The sequence below is a fragment of the Pleurodeles waltl genome, chromosome 3_1 (genome assembly GCF_031143425.1).
Source record: "Pleurodeles waltl isolate 20211129_DDA chromosome 3_1, aPleWal1.hap1.20221129, whole genome shotgun sequence".
In the NCBI taxonomy this organism is placed as follows: Eukaryota; Metazoa; Chordata; class Amphibia; order Caudata; family Salamandridae; genus Pleurodeles; species Pleurodeles waltl.
The window spans coordinates 1,174,530,708-1,174,546,503 of NC_090440.1; the positions used below are offsets into that span (position 1 = coordinate 1,174,530,708).

At 41.8% G+C, this 15,796-nt stretch overlaps 1 protein-coding gene across 3 annotated transcripts in view; it reads left to right on the plus strand.

The window, feature by feature from the left end:
* The window catches only part of PRDM10 (PR/SET domain 10), a 905,887-nt gene that overhangs the window by 310,995 nt on the left and 579,096 nt on the right, over window positions 1-15,796 (plus strand). For all 3 annotated transcript variants that reach the window (XM_069224480.1, XM_069224481.1, XM_069224482.1), the window contains 3 exons: window positions 2,122-2,194; window positions 11,696-11,813; window positions 13,359-13,488. In XM_069224480.1, the coding sequence (XP_069080581.1) occupies window positions 2,122-2,194; window positions 11,696-11,813; window positions 13,359-13,488 (321 nt within the window). The remainder of the gene's footprint in view (window positions 1-2,121; window positions 2,195-11,695; window positions 11,814-13,358; window positions 13,489-15,796) is intronic.

The following is a 15,796-nucleotide window of genomic DNA, read 5'->3' on the forward strand; positions in this document are numbered from 1 at the left end:
CAAATGTGGCAGAGTATAGGAGGGAGGTAATCAAATTTTCAGAGGACGTGTGGTTAGGCTACAGCTTCTGACTGTAGACAAAAGTTGATGTAGAGACTACAAACTCTCTATTGGCGGGTCACTAAATCCATTTATTAACCAGACAGTGCACATCTTCAGGAGTGTGATACGTTCAGCACACTGACAGTATTCCCCTGACTGTGATATTGCTCTTTTAATTCTCTGCCTTTTAATTTGCTTTGTGATGATTGCCTCTCACTGTTAGCACAAAATCCTTTAAGGCTTTTTACCCTTCGTAAAACTCAGTGCAGTGCCGATAACACTTAGTAATTCTTGTGTGGGTGCAGATCTGTGTACATGCGTTTACTGTTTACAGGGTCTTCTTTCATAGCAAATGGTTGAAATGCCATACAAATTTAACAAAACAAAAATACAATCCAAACAAAGCATCCCATGCAACACCTAGACTTTACACGCCTACATCTGCTGGGCTCCATAATAGAATACGGCATACGCCAATGGGCAGTGAGCCTCTTGCCAGAAGTGTTTGCGTTATAATGTACCCCGTGGTGCCCTGGAGCTCTACCCAGGCTTAGAGCAGCCTTTGGAGGTCAGGTTCATTTTGCATGCATTTTTTTTAACGTCCCCTGGAGCACTGCTTAAAATTAGAACCAGATCCCATCATTGAGATTATCTTTGTTTCTAGATAGTGATGCCTATTGATGTTTTTCTCACAGGTTGTCCAGTCAAAAACATGTTCTGTCCATCTGCAGCTTAGTATCGCTACAGAGACACTCATTGATCTTGGACACATGTTGATTAAATAATGTTGCCTCACAGAGTATTGCTTGTCCGACCACAGACACATCGTCCCAAAAAGGTTCCATGGAATGCTGGATTTCTGTGATGACTTGCTCCCTGTTCACATCTAGACCGTATAATAAAAAATATTTCTTTGGAGTTCTCTATTTTGGACTGCTTTGGAGAAACCTGCATTGAGGGTCCATCCATACCAAAAATTTCCCTTACTTAAAAAAAGTATGTTTTAGATACACTACAGCAAACTAACATCACACCTAGGGGGTGATTCTTACCTTGGCGGGCGGCGGAGGCCGCCCGCCAAAGTACCCCCGCCAGAACACCGCACTGCGGTCGTCAGACCGCTGCGGTGATTCTGTGTTTTCCACTGGGCTGGCGGGCGACCGCCAAAAGGCCACCCGCCAGCCCAGTGGAAAACAACCTTCACACGAGGACGCCGGCTCTGAATGGAGCCGGCGGAGTGGGAAGGTGCGACGGGTGCAGTGGCACCCGTCGCGTATTTCAGTGTCTGCAAAGCAGACACTGAAATACAAAGTGGGGCCCTCTTACGGGGGCCCCTGCAGTGCCCATGCCATTGGCATGGGCACTGCAGGGGCCCCCAGGGGCCCCACGACACCCCATACCGCCATCTTGTTCCTGGCGGGCGAACCGCCAGGAACAGGATGGCGGTATGGGGTGTCAGAATCCTCCATGGCGGCGCAGCGAGCTGCGCCGCCATGGAGGATTCATTTGGGCAGCGGAAAACCGGCGGGAGACCGCCGGTTTTCCACATCTGACCGCGGCCAAACCGCCGCGGTCAGAATGCCCTGCGGGGCACCGCCAGCCTGTTGGCGGTCGCCGGGGTCAGAATGACCCCCCTAGTCTTTTAATAGTCTTTCCTCCTTTTTAGTTAGCCCATTGCAATGTGGACCTTGTAGTTGTGTATTCCACAGTTCATCTGTTACATAACATTTCAGTTCTGTTGCACCACTGCCTAATATCTCTTCTAGTTGTTCAATGTAAATCCTAGAATGTATTTCGTTTTTTTGAAGCTCATCAGTTTGGTGAAATTACCACAACAGTGGCCATCAGAAGAACAGCTCATGGAGCAAAGAACGTCTACAGCCTTGTGTAGTCAAACCATGGATTACCCCACAGAACACTGACTTTGCTAGAGTTTCCTTTTAAAGAAGTTGAACATTTACTACAAATAGTGCACAACACGATTGAGTTCATGATCAACATGTTTATTGCCTTCATCTGACTGGCATCTTGTATATGAAAATCCTCCTGAATTATTTATTGGCCCTGTTTACACTACAGGTGTGGTATGCTGCTTCCTATGCAGAGTATGTTAATCACAAGATCTACTACATTTCAGAAGAGGAGAAGAAAGGTATGTTTATTTTCCCTTTGGTTCTTTTAGTTGTTTTTTTTTACCTATCACTGGTTACATCTTATGGTTTTCTTCCAATCTGCTCATTTCTTAATCATCCCTTTGTTCTCTTTCTTACACTTTTTCATGGGGACAGAGGTACAAGAGAAATGTATGATAAATGCATCACTATTGATCACCTTCTGCTTTAATAAACATGTGACACATAAAACAAGATCATAGTTCAGTATGTTTTGAATGGTCTTTTTGAGCTGCCCTCTGAAGCTCACACATTTATATCTTTATATTCTATAAGAAATATGTTTTTGATTTTGTGTGCATTTGTGTGTGCAGGCATTTTATCCTATCTGGAGTATGATATGGTGCACTATATTATGTTTGGAAGCAAGCTGTAGTCCTTTTCAGTTAGGTTTTTTCGTGCTTGCAGTCAACAGCTTCCATGCTGAGTAATCTGCCCTATGTGGGACATCAACCATGGGTTCTGAGTTGTGAGCCATATAGCGTTCACATTTGAGGTGATAACTGCATGCAGTGAGGATGTACACCAATAAGCTTTTAATGATAATACAGATGGCCATCCCATCTATTTTTAACCCTCGGATGGGATTTTGACAGATGATCTTCTTGAGTTTTTAGGGCCTCCTGAATGGTCTGGAAACCACACGCTATATGTAATGTATAGTCTTTACTGTTTCTACTATAATCAATTCTTATGTACTTCTCTTGACAAGCAGTGAATAAACATTCTTCTCTATGTGTCAGCTAGAGTAGAAACCTGAGATGGCTGTGTAAATTAAGTGCTTGTTCACATCAATCTGTGACTTTCATGTTCATTAAGAGATTGAGTGACAATATTTATAGAGCACCCACCACAATGAAGAGTCTCCTGGTACTGGGCTAATGCTGTCTATCCCAGCAAGTGAATCTTCAGCTTTTTAATAAATCGGGCATCTCCAACCTTTTCTGTAGTAAGAGCTACTTCTGATCAATGAAAATCATTTTGAGCTACTGAAGGCTAAGCAGCTTGCACATTGTTACCAGACACCCCCATGCCCTGCTTTATTCATGGCCTAATGTCCATAGAACCAGATAATATGGTTTTGAATAAAGTACTTTGACTAGGGGCACTATAACAGGACTACCATGTGTGTCAGTGATATTTGAGGATGTGTGAACATGTGATTGGGAATAAATGTGTATGGGTGACAGAGAGCATGTGTTGTATGTACTTGTGGCATAGGACATACCTTTCGCCATATGTGACACCATAACGTGTGGAATGCACACATGCAACCTTTTTTTTTAAATGTAAGAAATCTAAAGTACAGAAAAATGTTCTGCAAATATGTTCATAATATGGAAAAAATTTCTGCACTTTAAATTTCTCTGACTTAAAATAATGGCTGTATTTTTCGGTTATAAATATGGCACAGTGTCTATCAGCTAGTGGGAGCAAGATGCCTGTTGGTTGTAAAGGTGACACTTCGAAATTGAAAAAAATGTAACTGAAGAGTTAACTTTATGTGTATATGGATTTCATAAAATTATTACTTACATTTCCTCCCATTTCCCTGTGTCGTATTAGGAAAACAGTGGGTGTTTTGTGTCCAATGGCCTGTTGAAACTCTGCTATATTTATGACAGAAAAATAGGGCCATTTGTTTAAGGAGGAATTTAAAGTGAAGAAACATGCTTCATAAAACATGTAGATGTAAGTGGCTTAATTGAAGTGGGAAAACTTTAAGGCTTAATGAATGTTTCATAGAATTATTTTTCTTTACTTTAAATATTTCCCATTTTTAAAAAATGACTGTGTTTTCCAGTGTTGAATATGGGGAAGAAGCCTGATGTTTATAAATGCGACACATTGAAATGGGAGGAAAATAAAGAGTTAACTTAATCATTAATGTAACTTCATTTAAAGTTTCTCCCATTTAAAAGCATTCTGGAACATAATTTTTTCTCATGCTCCAATATTGAGGTGACAAAGACTTTTTAAAAATAATTAAATACCTCAGTGCTTCAGTTCCTCACCCCTGCACACCAGCCTGACTCTTAAATCTGACTGGGGACTGCTCAATACCAGGCCCTGCTATCTGCAGCCTAATGATAATTATGTAAAATAAACACAGCCTTCCCTTGATTTTAAAACAAAAATGTGAACCTTTGCTTATTTAAAAATGAACTTAAGGATGTGAGCTACTCTGAAGGTATCTAAGATCTACTGTTAGCTTGCAATTGACTGGTTGGAGACGCCTGAACTAAATGCTAAAAGTTTGGTTGAGAGCTTAATATCAAGTGGTAATACATTCCATGACTTATGTTTGAATCCAAGAAAGGCCAAATAATACTTCTGAGATTCGTGAAATAGAGAACAATAAATTAGATAACACCTACTCATAATTTAGAGCAATTACAACAGGCAACTGGCAAAAACTGTGGAATGTCATACTATACAAATATTATTTATTTTAATTTAATAGAAAAGCTACAATTAAACCATGCTCATTCTGAGGTTAATATAGGCATGGTGGTGTTTCTAAAAATGTGTGAAATCATGCTGTTTGCAAAAGTTGCAGTTAATTTGGATAATACGTATTTATTGGATAGTGAAATGAAGAAGATGAATAAGGCATTTAGGGTTGGCCCTGCATCTGGGCTGAAGGATTTAAGCAAGATGTGATTTTTACACATAGCATAAATTACTCAGTGTTTTGTTATTTTGTTTTTTGACACTATTGTTTAAGAGCATTTCGTTTAAGTCTACGATACATTCAAAGAGGTTTGTGATCACAGTTTAGTACATTCTGTGTTAAGTGATGGATATCGCCCAATAGAGTCTATCATGAATCGCAGCACAAAGTAATCAAGATAGATTGATCAAATGAAGGATTCCAGGTTGTAGTAGTATCTCTGAATTTGGCACGCCCAGGGTCAGGCACATTTTTTTCTAATTAACTTTATTTGATTTTAATTGGATTACAAAAACCTTGAGGTAAGGGATCTAGCAATACATGTTACAGTATTACAATCTTGTTGTACAATTACTTATTACAGTGCAAGCCATCCTGTCCCGTTAAAGGCTGATGCATGTGAAAATGCTGGTACCAGAGCTCCTATATCTATTTATATATCCTTCTACAGTCTCTCAATTGATACTTCATCTCTTCTCTCTTAGAACAGTAGACCATTCCCCTTAACCATTCCACCAGCATTTTTGCCTTTTTTCCATTATTTTTTCTTCATCTCTCCCAGGTTCTCACTCCTACATGCCCTATATGTCTTTTAATGGGTCTGGAGCATTGAGTACTAAAGATCTGCACACACTAGAAGTGGCTTTTTCAACAGACATTGCATTACTAGCTTTGGCTCCGAGCAGTCTATACGCAAGTTGCTTTTGTAGGGCTCGACAGCATGTCACGGCTGCAGATATTTGTAGAATTGTAATGTGTACATTTCTCTGCCAAACTGTCCCTACGACTTGACTTGGTCAGTTGTCCCAAAGTCCCCCAATTTTTATATATCTATTTAATCTCTGGGGTCAAAGCCTTTGAATGTAAAAAAATAATGGGTAGTTCACGTGTCCTGCCATAGGAGAGTTTAATTTGTTAATGCTACTTGACATTTAAGCCTTGCTCCAGTACAAAGTGAGTATCTTGGTGATGATGGATGGTAGTGCATGTGGACATGGTGTAACGTATAACATGGACGGGAGGCCGGGTTTCTCTAAGAATTCAATCTCGAGTCCAATTGCTAGGTACTCTTTGTCACAGAATAACCAGTCATTAAAAGCATAACTTCCCGCGCTCTGTCGTCGGGTATCAGCACACATTTTGAGAATAAGACTCTTGGGAGGCAACCAGCCCAATGAAATTTGATAATTGAGGCCTGTAGATACATAAGCAGCTGAGAGGGTATTGTATATGGATAGTTTTGGATGGTTTCCCCACAATGTACTTTCAAATCTGAGACTTTGCCAAAAAATATGGAAATGTTAATTAATCTCAGGATGGTAAAGGCTGGCTGCTGAATGAAAAGTATCATATAATCATCTTATAGGAACCATGCTACTGCTGCATTGCAAGCTCGATAGTTGTGCATTCGATTGTATCCACTCTTCGGGGGATTTACAATTAAGGCAAATAGCATGGGAGAAAGATCTACTCTGTTATGTGTGCTGTTCAAATGGAAAAGGTGGGTGTAGAGTTCTGTTTATTCTGACTTGACCGGGGCCCTATAGAGAGCAGGATATGTTTAAGGAAGAGTGAGCCAGATTTCATTATTTTGGGAATTCTTACGCATAATTGGCAGTGTACTATAGCGATTGCTTTCTCTGTGTCAACTAATATCAGAGCAGCCGTGCCCTGAAGGTCATCAGCCTGTGCCAGTGTTATGAAGGTCATCAGCCTGTGGCAGTATTATGGCCATTGGCAATGAAAATACTACATCCCGGCATAATGAAGTTTTGGTCACTAGGAGCTTAGTACAGATCACTCTAACAAGGTTGCCAGAATCTTTGGTAGTATCTTGGCTTCCTCATTTAATAAGGAAGTCGGTTGGTATGATGCACAACTATCCAGTGGTTATTAGGATTCAGAATCACTAATATAGTGGGGGGGAAGCCAGTGTATAACAAAAAGTCTCCTCGAACAGCATCTGATGGTGAAGAATTAATATTTAGCCACATTTTAAAAAAAAAACGTTGTGTTGGAATCCCTGAAACTCCTTTGGCATTACAGGGATATCTGAATCCATCTGTCCTGTGGCTGATTGGGAGTGTATCATAAGGTCATTTATTATGGTCTGGGCAACTTCTGCCTGTGGCAGGCCTGCTTTTTATAGCTCTTTAGTATAAGTGCAAAATTTCTGCCATTTCCTTATTGTTAGAAAGCCACTTCCCTTCTTTCTGGAGTATAAAGTGAACAATTCTGTCCTTAACTTCCCTCTTGGATATCCAGTGTAATAACATGTCCGCATTAATTTGCAGTTTTTAGATCCTGTTTCAGGAGGACATCCAGACTGCCTGTGCAGTATCGATCAGATTCTGTTTCAGTGTAAGTGAAGCCAGCTCAAGCTGCCGGAGTGTAGTATTCAGATGCTCTTCTAAGACTGTGCTTTGTACTTCAAGTGCATCTGTCTCCTGCTCTCTATCTTTAGCTTTCCCTTTGATGAAGAACATAGCTCATACTCCGAGGACAGCTTTAAATGTTTCCCAGAGGTGGCCTGAAAAGATGCTGTATCAGAGTTTATTTCAAAATATTCAGCTTTTACATCTCTAAGAAGATTTGGCAATTCATTGTCTTTAAGTCATCCAGCATTTAGATGCCATAAACTCCTTGGGTCACAATCTGGGCAGCTCTATTGGAGAGCGATCTGAAAAGCACCCTTGAGGGAAATATGCACTCTAATATGCCCGCCACTTTGTCTGATGAAGTAATAAGTGAACTGATGTGCTTCTGCATGCCATTTTCACCACATTTTGCAGACCCGAAGTGAGGCCACCTATTTGGATAAGGTTGCGGGTCTGGTTGAGGAGGCCAGGGGGCTACGTTTAAGATTGGATCCATAACTGTGTTACAGACCCCCGTATAATCATCATCATACCAGATTGGGAATTTATCAGCAGGTTTCTGCCGCATCTAGTGTACTTTATGAGTGACCAATAGGGGTGTACACGCTGGTAAGCGTTCATGGATGTCCCTCGAAGAGCCCTGCGACCACCACATATCAGCCCATGCATCTGTAACACATGTAACAACCATACAAACAAGAAGATTGGATTTCACTGAACTCCTACCCTCCACATACTTTCATTTGTGAAGCATCTGTTGCCCGTTAACAACCTATCTAAAGTATACCCCAACTTAATGATATTTCTCTGAATGCTTTTGTTTGACCTGCACATCTCATAGGCTTGGAGTCTATAGCCTAGTAAAGTGGGCTAGGTTTCTTATGTTAACTCAAAAACAATGTGCGTTTGTTTAACTTCTTCAGTATCTATGTACAGTGTGGTGCTGCTTAATCCTTAAATTCTCCGAAAGTGAGTGAGTTGATCTTTGAGTGCCATGAAGATTGCAGATTGGGTGCCCCATCTGTTGCTTGGCCATAGAATGTAATCTGATGGTTCCACCTACAGGCCCCGGGGCAGACACTGGAATCTGCATCTGCAAAATGTCCATCTCTGCCTCCAGTTCTGATGATGCGCCAACAAAGAGCTTCATCTAATCTCTAGCAACAGATATTTGCCTCTCAGCTTCTCTGTTTTATCAGGTCCCCTCCCTACAACGATATCGCTGTTCCCTCAGTGTTAGAAGTTATACTGAGGGAGGCTGATAACCATAGGTTCTATTTCAACAACCAACAGTGTAGTTTCTTCATTCCCCCAGCCAGCACCAGGCTTTCATTGATATATCGAAGAAAACTGCTTAGTTCCAAAGAATTACCTTCCTCCTAGAGCGGAACAGCAGCATATACTTTAGTCCTGTTGCTCTCACTGTTTTCTTAATCTCATCAAATGGTTTCCTTAGTTTCTCTTGGTATAGTCATAGAAGCTAAGGATATTATGTAACTCACAGAGCATTTCCTCACTTGCTGTAGCTTCTTTTAGGATTGAGTCTTGATTCCAGACTTAAGGAATCATTTAAAGGTCAGGTTGGGGCCCCTGGCATGGGCCTTTGGTCTGGAATACAGTAACCTTTTCATTTAGGAAACAGCTGAAGAATCCCCATTAGGCAGGACACTTTTCAACCATGTCTTGAAGAAAACTGCTGAATTAAAACCCTCAACTTCCCTTTATAAAACTCCAGACTGCAAATGTTTTCCGCAATCGGCATCCTGTACACGAAGGGCCAGTCATTTTAAAATGTCTTTCAACTGCTTTACAGTGGGCTGTATTTCAGTCACTACGTCCTGAATCTCGGAAATGCAGTCCTCCGCCTCTGTAACTAAATCCACTGCGTTTCAAATGTCGTTTTTGTAAGAGGGTCACATCTATTACCACCTCACCAGTTATAGTTTCAAGCGCCTGCCTCAATGCTTGGATGGATTGCAGTATTACATCAGTGGTGTGGCCTCAGATTCAACTGCAGTGGCAGTTTGCAATCCCTGAAGCAGGGCAGTTAATTTTGTGTCCAATGGTTAATTTATCAATTTTACCCTGTGTCTGATTTATATTTGCCAATGGATGAAAGCTCCTCCATGAAATGTTGTTTTAAAATCACTGTCATTTGCTTGACGTGTGGGCATAGTAGAGGCGTCTGCTCGGTCGTGTCCAGTCTTTCCTGTGGTCAACCACTCCTGTGCTTAAGTCACAGCAACTTGAGCATCCAGGTGCCAATCCTCCAGTCATGTCATCGAAGGTTGGCACAAGCTGTCGGAGGAATCCAGGCAGAGGCTTTGCACCAGAAAGTATTAAATTCCAGTTTAGTTCCTTCAGGTGAGGAGTTAAGGGGTACTTTTGCAGCAGGGCAGTCTTTTCTGACCACCTGTCTTGTCGCGTCTCATTGTGTTAGGCTGTGAATCTTTGCCACAGCCATAGTGAGACTTCTATGGGATGTTTCAGTGCTTGAGTTGTGTTGACAATTTCAGCTTTGCTCTCATGAAGGGAAGGACAGTATTGAAGTGACATTTGGATCTCTGAAATGCCAGTGACTTGAAAACTTCTACTGAGGTTGACCATGATTGTCCCTCTGTGGTCCATTCAGAGGATAGTTTTCCTTTTTAGTTGGCTTCTTGTATTGAATTGTCTTTGCAAGTTGTAGAAGTAAAGATTAACTTATTGACAGAAATCTTCCAGCATACTTCCTCCACATCGGAACCCCTATAGTCTTTTAATGAGCCTCACCTATACTCTGTTTGTCCACTTGAGTTAAGCATCTACTGACAGGTTGGTCGTTCTTGTTGCACAACGCTAGTTGATGCTAAATTTCTATCCTGTCATCCTCCACTTGAGAGTCTGGTAGTTCAGGCTCTTTATTGCTCAGAAATTAGTCTTGGTTCTTGTTCGTTCTTTTCATCTGACAAGGGGGGGTGCCCATAGTTTTTAACATTGGGGAAATAAATTTTTCTCATTGGCGGAACCTGGCTGTTTGTTCATGCAGTGATTCATTCCTCTTTGTTTGCTACTCTCCTGTTCTTAGGGAGGTGACACCGTTGATGGTTCCCTTTCGACCAGATCCTGTACTATAATATGTTGTCAAAGTGGTTCATTATGGACTTGGGCTCGGCAATCAAATTCTTTGATTCAGTCTTTACACCTTGAATTTAGTGGCCAGGTCTACGGGGTCCTCTTTAATCATTCGTAGACACACTTGGATGTGCTCCACTGGTCTCGCCAGAGTCCAGACAAGCCTGATAGATACACCTTTTTATGACTCTCATCTCTTTGGTAAAAAGATTTATTTGGCCTTAGGCAGAATTACACAGTGACACGCAACTGCCCAATCTTGGAAATTAAGTACTTAAGTGAAAGGTTTCTGTTACTGGTACCGGAGATTCAGAGGCTACTCAAGAATACAGCCTTACAAGCAAGGGAACACTTCTCAACCTTACTTTAAGCAGTTTTTGACTTCCAGAGTTTTGAGGAGATGTGGTCCTATCAGACCTCCCTATCAGGCTCTTTTAATGCTTTCTTTCTGGAGCGTAGTTCCACTTTAATACATTCAGAAATGTTCCTAAGTATATATTTGTATGGACTTGGCTTTGAACTCTCTTCTGACTCACTTTCACCTTTGTGCCCCATGCTGGGTCTTTTTGGAAGGTGTCCTTCATGTTAAGGTAAGACATCCGGAAAGGACAGACACTATGTGCTGCCTGCATCCCAGACTCGCACACAATCACAGAATGTAGGCTCTGTCCGATGTCATACAATGTCTCAGGGATAGGGAGGTAGATTGCCACAGGGCAAAGCAGAAGAAAGTTGTCCATTCTGTCTCCCTGCCCATGAGAGGTAAGAGAGTTTTACACCTATTCTTCAATCCTGGCTGTGACCAGGTTTGGTTCTTCTTTGGGATGTGGAGGCTTCTCTTTGACGCTCTGACATCGAAGCTCTAATTTTCAAAGCATTAGTTGTTGAGACATTCGACTTCTAGGTTGGAGTGAGTGTTTATTTTCCCTGTACAGAAAGCACACAGCTGTGTCCATTCCAGTAATTTGATGTGGCTGCATAAAGGAACAACAAGAAAGGAATGTGGCCCAGTCTTTTTTTTAATACTGACGATATTGGCAGGAAAAGAAGAAAACTTGGAGAGATTGTTTAACCTACACGTGGGGGTGGGCAAGGGCCTACTGAGATGCCAATAAGATGTGTTTGAGGGTGGAAGGATTGGGAATTCTGTGCACAGCCACATCTTGATTACTTTCACTGAAATCTGTCCTACAGAATATGTTTGCATTGACCAGACACCATCAATCAGTGCATGGTTGTCAACACCATAGTTCCCTTCTTCAAATCATGACCACAACTGTACAATCTCTAGCTTGTCCTTCTTCTGTTTCATACAGTTCTCCGGGAACAAGAGAAAAACTGGCCCTGTTATGAATGTAATCGTCGCTTCATGAGCTCAGAGCAACTTCAACAGCATCTTAACAGTCATGATGAAAAAATAGAATTTTTCAGCAGGTACTTATATTTCTTATGTAACTATTTGAGCAGATAGGTCGCCTGATATGGTTCTGACATATGTACCTGTTTACAAAGTCTCTACTGTTTTTAATACCTGTTTCAATGATGTTGGCTTGTATATGAAGTTTATGCCAATGAAGTGTGTTGTTCGGCCCACTAGTAGTGGGATTTGGGTATATAGCTACTTTTTACAGCCAGCTATCTTAAGTTGTGCTTAAGTAGATGCATTTCTTGTGGATACTTCTAACCGCATATTCCACAACTTTAGAATATTCCCCAGCTATCAGATTGGATCTGGACATTTTTATAACTGTGCTCCTTTTCACCACTAGGTGGTGCTGTATGTCTCCACACTGGCCTCATTCCGCCCTGGAAGTGATGGAGTGGAGCCACATAGAAGTGCCACCTCAGTTCACCAATGCCAGTTTCTTGCCTGACTGTTTCCTTGCCCTTGGACGCGGAGCACAAAACTATTGTTGGTACAAGGAACTTTTTAGATGGTAAAAGAAACTACTCCACAGAATGGGGAGGTGGGAGGGCAGTGGGGAATCTTTAGTTAGATAGACTATCCACTTGAAAGAGCATTAACGAAGGTAGCTTTGTTCTTCTGGTGGATACTTCCAACCTCAAATTACTCACCTTCGGAATAGATACCAAAGCAGTACCTCTCAAAGATGGAGGGTTTTTTGGAGTAAATTGAGACCATAAAGTCCAGCAAGACTGAATGGGCGAAATATTCTTCCCTTTGGACCTCACAAAAAGCTGACTGTCCAACCAATGGGTTTTGGTACAATTGGTGAAAAGATTAAAGTTCATTTGGGGTCCAGCAAATGAAGTCAGTCCTCCTCTTTCAAGAGGTGAGGCAGAGTAAAGAATTTTGGGAGGGTGCTGGATTATCAGAAGTGAAAAGAGAGCACAACTTTCGGTAAAAAGGCTGGTCTCGCCCTCAACACCAGTTTGTATGGGAATCATTGCTGTTTGGAAGGTAAAATACTGTACTCAGTTGGGTCCCCATTCACAGCTCTAAATCTGCATACGAAAAACTCTTAAAAACCAGAAAGAGACACCATTCTCTCAATTTTTTCAGTGCATGAATATGCTTGTTTCGATTATTGCAGGGTCCTAAGGTGGGATTTTACTTCTTGTGGTGTGCACTTCCCTTCTATTAGGATAAGCCAGGCTTTTCTCAGTACAAGTGCCGTCCAAATATTGAAAGTGGATTAGATGGAAACCATGTTATAATGTAATAGAGAATATGTTTAATGGCTTAAATATTGAGAATTTTAAAAACATAAAAACTAGATTCTTATTGTTCTTGTATTTCGGAGGAGATAGAAAGATCCAGCATTCGAAATCAGAATGCATATCGTATGTAACTGATTGGCTCGGCTATCATGTTTGTATTTTGTTTTTCTAGTTGTTTGTGTGGCAACTTATTAATTCTGAGAGAAAAAAAAACTTGCAATTTAGTCTTATTTTTATACACAATGCCATATTTAAATGGATGAGAAAAGCTAACTGTATACGTGTTGTGTCCTGCAGACCGAGGGGCAGAGGTCGTGGAAGAGCTAAGAGGCGGATAGGACCTGGACGGCGACCAGGACGTCCTCCAAAATTCATGCGTCTAGAATTAACTAATGAAAATGGAGACAAATCCCTTGGTAGTACACAGGTATTTTATGAAGTAGATCATTAAAGCAGACACATCACTGAAGTGAACAGATGAGCTCAATTTCCTGCCTGCATGTACAACAGATCATTTCCTTTGATGTACCCAAGGAGATATGTGTATTGAACAGAAAAAGCAGAGACAACAGCAGTCAGGCTTTCATCTCATACTGCAGGTTTTTTTTTTAAACACATAATAGCTACTACAGAAGGGATCATGGATGAGCGACATATTTGAGAGATATTCTAAAAGTCAGGTTCTCCAGGGCACCTAATAATCTATTAATTTTCCTAGTGCTTGTTGTACTCCGAGGCTCCTAACTGGCAATTCTTACTACCCTCTACAGTACTAAATTACCCTGTGCTACTTGATGGTATGCTAATGCCAATGATGCTCATTGCAAAAACCCTGATACAGAGGTGCACCCTGGTCCTGGCATCTGAGGCTGATGTGATATGCTTGAAAGCAGAAGCTGCGGTACAGCTGTGCATATATTACTCCAACATGGTTATTTATCGTGTGCCTGAGGCACAGAACCGTGTCTCCCATGCATATGTCTAACTTGAAGACAAATGCAGGGTTTTTCATGACAAAGAGGGGCACAAGAAAAATAAGTGTGAGGCCCTGGCACCAGTGCTTAATTTGTTTAAAAAAAAGTGCCAGGGCTCTTGCCAGAAGGACACTGCAGCTTGCACTACACATTGCCCCTTGCATGCTGCCAGTGATATTAACAACACACCTACTAACTATCACACTCCTTAAGTGTGACAATTCAGGCTATTCCAGGCCTCCACATCTATAAGAATGGCATGGGTAGCAGGTAATTTTAATTTTTAATGTATATTGAATTAATAATTAACTGTTGTTGGGGGTCATCTCTGAATTAGCCACTCAGGCTGGTTGTCACATGCACAAATGTTGACAATTAAGTGCTGGTGCCGAGCACTGGAAACCACCGGTTCAAATTAAGCACTGCTTGGCACAGATCCTGAGTGCCAAACAGCAGAATAGTTGAGTGAGATGAAATCTGTACTACTGCGTAGCCACCCTGGATGCCTAGACCTTATCCTCTGCAGGCATGGACATAAGAGAATCAGGCAGATGGTGCTGCTTACCTTATGTGAGGGCTCTGCTACAAGGGCATTGACTGTTACTGTAACTTTAATTTAGGAATGGAGGTATATTAGGCACACGTGCTCAAGGTTAAGCACAGCATTTCCTTTAAAAACTATTTCCTGTCCTTGACTGTAGCCTGATTCTCCTACCTGTCTCTACTGGCTGCTCTGCATGATCCTGAACTATCCAGCACCATTTTATTGGGTAATGACTCCAGAGCTTCTCATTAAATAACCTGCTAAAATGAGGACACCTGATCCTCAGTGTCCAAAGCTTCTAGACCCTGCTTCACAGGGGGAGTTTCAGGGAGGGCTCTGCAAGGATTACACTTGCAAGATTATACCTTTTGTGTCTGAAGTCCTTAACCCATGAGCACCATACAGCTACACAGGATGAATGCACTTCCTTGGCACAGACCCTGAGTGCTGAACATCAGGGTAGGTGCCTAAGGTGAAACTTTACCACTGTCATTGATGCTTGGATCATGGCCTTTACAGATCAAAACTGAAAAGAATCAGTCAAGTAGTGCTGCTTGCCCACTGTGAGGGCTTTCCAGCAGGTACAAAGAGGGATGTTGGTGATTGTGTGAGCCTGAGGCCTGCATCAGGCCTTTGGGCTTGGAAGGAGCATGTGTCTGCCTGTGACTCCAAGACTGACCTTACCCCCCTTCTGTCACGTGTGCCTAGTTTCCTGTCCTGTAAATTTTCTCAAGCTGCCCGGCGGGAAATTTACAGTGTTGTCCCCCACTAGGCACAGTGGAATTTCAGTGGGGCCACGAAAGGAATCAGGTCTAGCAAAGTACTCATACTAAGACCTGTATCCTAGAATGGTGCACAGCAGACTGGCCCCAAGGTTTTCCTTGGGGATTATAGTGGAACTCTTGGACTAACCTGCAAATCGCCCACACTGCAGATAATAACTGGCAGAATTATCACACTGCCACTTATTTGGTCTTGTGTTTGCCACAGCATATGTGATTCACTCACCGGACCTTTGTCTCCAACTTGCCACTTTCCTGATTATGAGACCAACACAGCACAGAACCACGTCTTTTACTGAGGACTTGTATAGTTTGTGAAGGTTTACAATATGCATACCTGTGCCAGTCATGGATCACAGATAATTATCAACACCTGTTCTTCTACATTGTTGTTTTTGCACTGTATTGCAGAATTAATATAGTGCTTACTACCCC